The following is a 10372-nucleotide window of genomic DNA, read 5'->3' as shown; positions in this document are numbered from 1 at the left end:
TTAATTTGGTTTTGCTGTTATATGAATGATATGGTATGATAATATTATACAAGGAAATTTGAGGTATTCATATTGTTGGTATTTTTTTTTTTATTAATATTACTTTTTATAGTAGAATTATTTATTCTCTTAAATAAGGAATATTTACTTTTTTCCTATTTTTAGAATATGTTCATCATGTCTTCGGATGAGTGCTATACACTTGATATAAATTTAATTAAAAGAACCTATAGGTTTCTAGCTGAACTTAAAGGAAGTAAATGTTCAGATATTGTTGTATTAAAAGAAGATATACCAAATTATAGATAATGTGAAAAGGCAGATTTGTGTAATAATAAAAAAGGGGGAATAGAAAAAAGAAAAGAACCTAATAAATCATTTAATAAAGAAAGATTCAGTATTCAGATTAGGAATTTCAGTAAGTGAATGTTTGATAAAAAATATTTTCTTTTTGAAAAAAAATGAGTTAATAAAAAATATTATGAGGACTTTCAAGAGCAAAATAGAATAATTCGTGATATAGATTTTTAAAAAAATAAAATTTAAAACTTATACATTTGGAATTGTAGTTTTTTTTCCTTTTTTTTTTTTGGAATAGTATACCCCGTATTACAAGGATTAGATAATTTATGAATTCTACGGAATAATCTTTTAGGAATACTAGCTATTATTATAGGAGAAAAAACTGCTATATTCGAACCTTATATTTGTTCAATATTTTTTGGACTACTTATAATTATATTAGATCTCATAATTATAATAACAATAACTAAGATCTTAATAAATAATAAAAAATATAAAAAATATAAGTTGATAGATGACAAAATGAATATTAAGTGGTATGACTTTTTCTGTAACTTATTAATATGAAGGAAGAACTATAATATATTTAGATAAACATTCTTCGTAATCATAGCTATAAGTGAAATAATTTTATAGATGCATGTGTATATATCATATCATGTATTTATGAAAAGTAATAAATTATGTTATTAATATTTTTGAGGATCTGAAAGTTTTAATGATTTTCATTTCGTATTATAAATTGTTGTTTCTGAATAATTAAATATCATTGCTTAATATATATATTTATTTATTAAAATAGATCTTTTTATAAAATATATATATTTGAGTTAGTATTACTATTTAATATAAAAATTAAGATAATTTCATGTGTATCCTCTAATAAATTATATTTTAAATGAAAAATACTTATGTCCCATTTTTTATATTATTATAGCCTAAAGTGAATATTTGTGTATATATTAAGATAAATATATACTAAGGTTTATATTAAAAATGAATATGTATTTATTTGTATTTATTAAAGCAAAGTGAATGTATTATACAAAATTGATATATATTTATATATATATATATATATATCGCTAGAAAGTAAATTTTTAATTATATTTTAAACGTTTAATAATTTAAACTGAAAATTAAAGTACAGAATATATACCTATATTACAGGAAATATAAAATTAAATGAGGACTATTTTTTAATAATAAATGCAAAAAAATATAAAAAATTCATATACATTAGATAATTGTATTGGTGGCATGAATTTTTTTACAAATGAATATATAAAATTATATTTTCTTTAAAATTGCTAAAATAAATTTATAGAATTAAATTTTTACAATGAATAATTGTTTCTCACTTTTTATTAGACTTAGATTAATTTATGAGATAGTTTTATATATAATAATTTAAAACAGTTGTATTCTCCAAGGAAGCAGAATGAAATATGAAAACAATTTTACTAGTAATACAAATATATAATGGATTATAATATGAAATAGTAAGAGACATAATTATTTTTGGCGTTTTCGGTTATTAAAATACCAAATAATAAGCAAAGTTACCGGAAAAAGCAGCACTCCAAAAGTCATAATAGGGATAAAGAAAATTCCATATATTATTGGATGTTTATTATTATATTTATAACTAACACCAGTTTTATCTTCATTAATAATACGATTACGTTTATTACTTGAGCTGATGTTGTCTAAAGATGAATCATTCTCTGAGTATAACTTTTTTAAAGATTTGTGTAGGTTTTTATTGTTCTGAATATTATTATAATGTTTTAATGTAGAAGATTTTTTTTTTAAATTATGCTTAACGTTAGAAGCTCCAAGTTTTTGAGGTTTTATACGTGGCATAAAATAATTCAATTCTTCTTGATACGTATTATCATCGTATATTGATTCATTATCTTCTTCTTGAAAAAGGTTATTTTGCTTTAATGCATATGGTTTTTTTTTAAATGATGCAGTACTTTTTCCTTTTAAATCATATATTTTTTCTTTTAAACATTTATGTTTATCTTCCAGCGATGCACTTATTTCAGTGCTTAACAATCTGCTATATTTAATATTTAATATGTTATTTCTGTTCAATTCCTTGTTCCGAGTTTTATCGCAGATATTTGACTAAAAATATAAGTTCATATTAAATATTTAAAAAATGTATATTTATATATTATATGAATAAAATATTCCTCTCATGTAAAAACATAAAATAAAAAAGAAAAAGCAAAAAATTTAAGTATAATAACTATGATACCTCGTCAGAATATTTGAATATCCATATTAGACAGGAAAAAATAAAGGCTCTAATAAAAAAGATGATCATTTTAGTATTTTGTTTTATAATGGATATTTTTGAAGTTGTAAAAGATTATATAATATTTTACTAGATATATTTAATATTTTTCAAAAAAAATAAGTATACGAATAACTTGGAACTATGCTCAACTATTTTCTATTTTGTCGATATAACAATTCTTTAGATTTATTTTTAAAATAAATATAAATGTAGTACTTAATGAAGTACAATAAAAAAGTTATAATTAAAAAAAATATTTTCGTAAAAGCTATAATTAAAATAGTATCAATATTATTCAAATAAAACAAATAAATAAGTATTTAATGAGCACGTTACGGAAATAATTGTGTTAATATTATAATTTACCATACAAAATTTCATTTCGAAAAACAATTATATATTTATATACATAATATATATTGATAAAATATTGATTTAATGAGGATATAATACGAGAGAAAATTCTAGAAATAAAATATGTATTAGAATATATTTAGAAAATATTTTTAGAAGAGTTATATTTAGGTGTATTGTTAAAAAATATACTGTAAAATGTTTTTAGAGATTATCTACTATCTTGTAATTATTTTTGAAAATATTTTTTATAAAAATTATTAATTAAAAAAGAGAGGAAATATATACAGCAGTAACAAAATTATAATATATTATACTTACATTTATAATATATATAGTATTATATTTTGATATAATTTGATATAGCACAATTATTAAATGCTTAGTTGATAAAAAATATTATTATTTTACATATACATAATTATATTTTTATATTATATAAGATATATGAAAATTTTATTTATTATAATAACTTCATTCTTGCTGTAATTTATGCGGATGATGTACATTTATATTTTAAATCAATAATTCTAATAATATAGTTATAAAAATGTATATCAAAACAATAATATTTGAGTGGTTATTATACCTTATTTTATAAAAGTTTCAATAATAAATAATATATGATAAATTGAAAAAAATAACAATTAAATTAAAATTTGATTATTGAAAGTATACATTTTAATTTTTAACATTTTACTAGTATTATTTGCGTACATTATTTTTTTTTATTTCAAGTTGTTTTTTTTTATTCAGTAAGGTTATTTGTTTTCTCTTAATATTTTATTTATTTTTTCATTTCGAATACTACATTTAAAAATTTTGGTAAAGTGGCATATTGTTTAAATGTATTACAACAAAATCTTCGAATAATGATTTTTTATTAGATAAGATGAAAATTAGCAGAAAAAAAAAAAAAGAGTATAATGAAAGAGTTTTATTTTGGATTTATATGAAATATTTTATTTATTTATTATTATTTGTTTTTAGCTTTTGATATATGTTTACTATAACGTATATAAAATAATATTTATAATTTATAGAAAAAATTTTAAAATAAAATTTTATAAAGTTAAAATTAAGAAGGCTTCAAAATAAAAGAACAAATAAAATTTCGAATTGTGCTATTATATGTAATGTGATGATAATGGACATGTTCACGATAAAAAAAAAACTAAAAGAATCTTTCCCATTTTACTTTATATTTATTTTATATATATATATATAATTAATAAAAAAAATGTGAATAAAATATTTGATATTATATATAACAAATTAATATCTATCCTTTTTTATTAAAGAAATTTATAGTGAAAGTACTTATCTTTGTATAAATGTAAGTAAAAAGAAAAAAAAGAATAAGTGTCATTGTTAATTTTTTAATTATTCTACGCTTACCATTTTATATTATTTTATTAAGTTTATGTATTTGTTAATTATAGAATAATTAGTTTAATATTAAAAAAAAAATAAAATTCACAGTTTTATGTATGTGAGGGTATTTCTTTATTTATAAAGAAGAAAAGGTAAAATAAAATAAAATAGATCAGAGAATAAATAATAAAATGGATACAATTATACTTTATTTCTAAAATAGAATCTAAAAAGAAAACTTTAATTATGATCGTGTGATATTTAAAATATATAAAATAGAAATGATTAATATGTGTATTAAATAATTTAATTTTATTTATCATTTAAATATTCTTTAAAAATATGAGTATTCCATGTAATAATTACACCAGAAATAAGTAGAAAATGTTGTTTAGATGTATTATTTCGATGGATTAATCATTTTGTTTGTAGAGGAGTTATAACATTATACTATAATTACATCAAATATCAGTAAAAATAGTGATATTATTGTATTTTAAAAATCATGGTTCATTTCTGAAAAAAAATAAAACAAAACAAAATAAACATGAAAATAAAATTTTTAAAATATATATTTTTTAATTTTAAATGAATTTTTTTTTTATTTATGTTTTTTATTTTTTATGTATAAAGGTAATTTTTTTATTGCAGAAATTATGTATTATAGAAAAATAAACTTTCTAGTAAATTTTGGATTGGTTCCTACACTAATTTATATATATTATATTAAAAATATATTAATCGGATATTAAGTAAAAATATAAAGAAATATTACTATATAATTATTGTATTTTTCTTTTTTATGTTATTATTTAAAACACAATGTGTACATATATATATATATATATATATATAGTTAAATAATTAATATGTATAAACTAAAATATATGATTAAAATGTTAGAAGAGTTTAAATAAAGACTTTTAATTAAATAGAATTATGATCGTTATAATGAACAGTTTCTTTTGTACTAAATTTATGTGTAATATGGAAAAATGTCACGAAAAAAAAAATTAAGTTCCTTCTCATCATAAAAATTTATTAATTTGTTTATTGTATATGAAGTTGTCACTGTAATAATAATATGACATAGTATAATTAAAATATTCATACTTTGTTTTTTCATTTTTGCTGTTGTTTGCTTAATTTTTGTAAGCAGAATTTTCTTATTATGAGGTAAAACACATTATGAATTTATAAAATATATTTTTAAGTCTTATTTTTATTTCCAGATTAGAAAAAGTGTAAACCAGGGGAACAATAGAAACTTTTCAATAGATTACAAAAATATTATATTAATAGAAAAATACATGAGGGAAAATGAAGCAAAAAATGAAATTTTGAAAAAGCAGATATCTGAATATGTTTAATATGGAAATAGAGAACACGAGAAAAGGAAAAAAAAAATAAGTAGGAAAAATAAACCTACATTAGAAAAGATTATATAAAACGATAATTTAAAGAATATAGAAGGACTAATTAAATTAAAAGATATAAGGAAAAACTTAAATAAAAATATAAAAAATTAAAACACAAATTAAGGGCTGTAAATCGGAATAGATTTATTACTGAAAAAATAAGTTATACTTTAAAATCCTTCAGAAAATATAGAAAATATATTTTTAAAATTGTGCATTGGATATACCGTGCTATAAAGATGGAAATAAAAAGGACCAAAATTTAATTAAAATATTTATAATAAAATACATTTATGCGTCTTACAAATATTACTTGCTGAATTACTTTTGATATTATTAATCTTGTTTCTTTGTTTCAAAAAGACACTTTATAAAGTTTTAATTTTTGCTAGTATATGCCATGTAACATTCACATAATTTTGCTAGAGCTTTAAAATAGGATGTTATCAAAAAGAAGAGTTAGCTTTATTTTTAAGCATAATATATTTCAGCAAAAAGTTATTTATTACATAATTTAAAACAATATATAGTACTCTTACTAATAATACACCGTAGATGTATATTCAGAAATTATATAACCATTATAAAATCACCAAGATATACTTAAATGTTTTGATATACAGTAAGATGATTAATGCGAATTATAAAATTTTAATATATTCTTATATATTATCTTCCTATTTGTTTTATATAGTATTTTTTTAAACTGTGTAAATGATGTTTTATATATATATATGTATGCATTTAATAATAATAATCATTTACTATATATATATTTATTTAGTAAGAACTTAAATATATCGAGAATGGGCTTAAATTATTTATATATGATACGTATATTTGTATAAATATGAGCAATTAATTTAAAATAACGCTAATATTTTTATTGGATATAAAAATAAAAAAAAATATATAGGAAAAAATAAGTTTTGCTAAAAATAAACATCTCAATTAGTTACATGAGTACCCGGAAATCTTTTATTAAATAAAAAGTTATATTTATAAATAATTCGTATCATTATGTATTTCTCATAATATACTGCCTATTAATTAAAATACGCTTTTATATTTTTTTGTATAAATGGAAATTTGTAATATTCGAAAATTAAGAGTAAGTGAAATAATGGAATATGTTATAGCTATGAACCAATTATGTTTCGAAATACATTATATTTATAATATATATAAATATATATCCAACATGTATATAAAAGCATAAAATAAAAAAATAATTATCTTATTTTAAGGTAAGTTCCACAGGATAGTATGAATCACATGGCATAATTAAAAATATAATATGATTTTTATTTTAATTTATAATTTATTTTTTAGAACAGTAATATAATTTGTCATATTAATAACAATTTACTATTGCCTAATAAAAAAATATATTTAATATATAATATTTTTGGTTTTTTTATGTTTATTTCATAAAAAGCTAATTTATTTCATTTATATTTCTATCATTTTTTTAATACAATATATTATTTTGTGTACTAATAATTTACATATAAATAAAATATAAACCAATGTTTCTTTCATTTATAGAATTTTCAAGAAAAAAAACTATATATCGAATATTTTTCTAAATTATAATATATTATCCTTAACATTTAGTAACGATAATATCTTATATCGTAGGTAATTTTATTTAAAATTCTTTTAAATTGTCATAATTATTAAGGGTATTTATATACAATGTATAATTATATATATATATTTTTTTTTTAAATATGCATATTTTAGTCGATGATATAAATTTTTTTATTTTTGGAAAAAAAAAAAATAGAAAATAACGAAAATAAATGAACTCTTATTTTTAAAAAATTTACTTTTAGTAATAATAAATAAAATATATTTATATAAATTACATAGTAATTATTAGGTTCTATTTATAATTATTATGTATAAAATTATAAAACCACAAATTTGGATTTACCCATTAAATATATCTATCATAAATTTTGTTTTTTTTGCATCATAATAGAATGAATTTATAAATATTGAAAGAACAGGTATGTTAAATATATATAATCTATAATTATTTTCTAAATTGGGATTATATATCATTACAGTTAAGTGAAAAATTAAAAATATTTATCAATTTATTATTGTTCTTTATCATTGTGTTAATTAATAATTAAAATATTTAATTAAATTTATATTAAACTGAAAATCTATATGTAAATATAGTATAATGTTTTTTAATTATTATGTCATTAAAATACTAAATAAATAAATCAAATTTAATCACATATTAAAATATAATGTGCAAAAGTCCTTTTTTTTACATACGTATAGAAGTGAATATCAAAAAATGTGACATATATCTACAAAAATTTAAATCGACATTAAAAAAAATTAAAACAAAACTATATTTTATACAACAGTTTCATCATGTATAGGTATTTATTTATGCATTGGAGATATATCTTAATGTTGTCTATAAATGTTTTAAGTTTACATTTTATTTTAGGAATATATAAATATACATAGAATTTATATTAACTATTAGTAAATCTTCCGTATTTATAATTTATATTTTTTTAATAAAATAAAAGTAAAAAAATAAGAATTTTTTTCATATGCAATGCATAAGTATAATATTAATTTTTAATTTATTTTTCAAAGGTCAGTTCTCGGGCTATTTCTAAGAAATAGTCAAAATATATTCATGTTAATTTAATTTTAGTAGTAATTAAATGTATGGAATTATTAATTTTGTGTAGTACTATTCTTTTCCAATAAGTAGTAGGATACCGAATATTTATTAATTTATTTTTTATATAAGTAATTTTGGTTTAATTATATTTTATAAATATTGCTATAATATATATACTAAAGTAAATAAATGAAACAATAATCTTTTTTTATTTTTACTCTTCATAAAATTATATAAACCTATATTCTAATTTAGGTTATTCTGATATTTGCACATATTATACAAGTTTTAATTTATTTATTTTTTAATGCTTATATATATATATATATATATATATACATTTAATTAAAAGGAGTAGTAATTAGATACATTCATTTACAAGCATTCTTTTTAGAAATAATGATATAATTTAAACCTTAATAAAAATTATAATTTTCAAGAATAATTATAGAAAATAAAAAATCACTCTTTCTATACACTTGAAACATTTATTTTTACTTATGATATGAAGTATATTAGCAAAAAGTTTTTTAAAATATATAAAAGATAATATAGGAATGAAAATGCCCAAGTACTAACTAATGTGAATGCTATAAATAATATAATACATAAAATTACAAGTAGTATTATTTTCTACATTTATTATTAATATTATAATAATGTTATAATAATCAATATTATATTAGCTATAAAAATTTTTTCCAAGTATAATGTATATAATATTATAAGTATTAATAAGAAAACATTTTTAATATTAGAAATTATTTTATCAATATGCATAGCAGTGTATTATTTTAATTCTCTATACTATAACAAGGAAATACATCAAAAAATTAAAAAATGATATATATATATATATATACATATTTTATTCTAAAAGTAATCAAAAAACAAGTTATTTAATTAATTTGTTATATTAAATAAATAAATAATGTATTTTGAATATTTTTTAATATTTCAATTTATATTATTTTAGTAAATTTTAGTTTTTTGTATATAACATTAAGATAAAAATTTCTCATTATATTTCTAAAGTTAATTTTCAGTCAATTCGTTGTAAAAAAACTAGAGTTATATATATTTTATTTCGTTTTTATGAAAATAGAAAAAAGTTAAATAAATAATTATATTATTTTTTGTCATTAACAGTGTATTTTATTATTGCTAACTGATTATTTAATTAATATATTACATTATTAAAATTATACAACATAAAACAAAATATTACGATACTTTTATTTATTAAAATTTTTGTGTTTATCCTTTCAACTGGGATATACCATTTTAACAATGATTTGGTATAATAATATTATTTAACCATATTTTACATATTCCTGTATTTGATTTTTTATGTTTGTTAATAATATTTTTTTATGATGATATCATTTATGTTTAAATTACACATGTTATCTTCGTTTTTTAAATGTATGTATAATATATATTGGGGGATGAAATGCATCCTTATTAGAAAATTAGGTATAAGAAATTGTAGATTATTAGCAGAATGCAAGAGATATAATAATCCTTTTATTAGAGTTTTTATAGAAGATATACCACATAATGATGCGTGCGAAAAAAAAGTTATATATTATAATAAAAAAGGCATTATGAAAAAGAATAAACAAACGTATAGAAATACATTAAATTATGCTAGTGAGAACAAAAAGGCTACGAAAAATAAATCTTGCATATTTGAAACAAAATAATATACTCATTTAAAGAAAAAAATATTTAAAGAACTAGACTATATGAATTTTCTTAAAAATAACAAAGCAGTGAGTGATAGGATTTATGAAAAAATAATATTTAAAAAGTGCGGACTACAGGTTCTTTTACCTTTCTTGCTGTTTTTGTTTTTCTTGATAGTATTCATAGTAGAATTAGTATTAGTATAGTCAGGTAAAGATTGTTTATTGTCTTACTTGGGTTTGAAAAAATCTCATTTAGAAA

At 17.8% G+C, this 10372-nt stretch overlaps 1 protein-coding gene across 1 annotated transcript; it reads right to left on the bottom strand.

Annotated features, from left to right (window-relative positions):
• Window positions 1-1818: 1818 nt before the first annotated feature.
• MKS88_001778 (uncharacterized protein) lies at window positions 1819-2641 on the bottom strand (the record flags this gene model as incomplete). The annotated part of the gene is made up of 2 exons (XM_067214737.1): window positions 1819-2439; window positions 2573-2641. The coding sequence occupies 2 exons, from the start codon at window positions 2639-2641 to the stop codon at window positions 1819-1821; spliced, it is 690 nt and encodes a 229-aa protein (XP_067074085.1).
• Between the last annotated feature and the right edge of the window lie 7731 nt (window positions 2642-10372).

This window comes from Plasmodium brasilianum, chromosome 7 (assembly GCF_023973825.1).
Source record: "Plasmodium brasilianum strain Bolivian I chromosome 7, whole genome shotgun sequence".
In the NCBI taxonomy this organism is placed as follows: Eukaryota; Apicomplexa; class Aconoidasida; order Haemosporida; family Plasmodiidae; genus Plasmodium; species Plasmodium brasilianum.
Note: the sequence above shows the minus strand (reverse complement) of the source record. Positions and strands in the feature narration are given on the sequence as shown.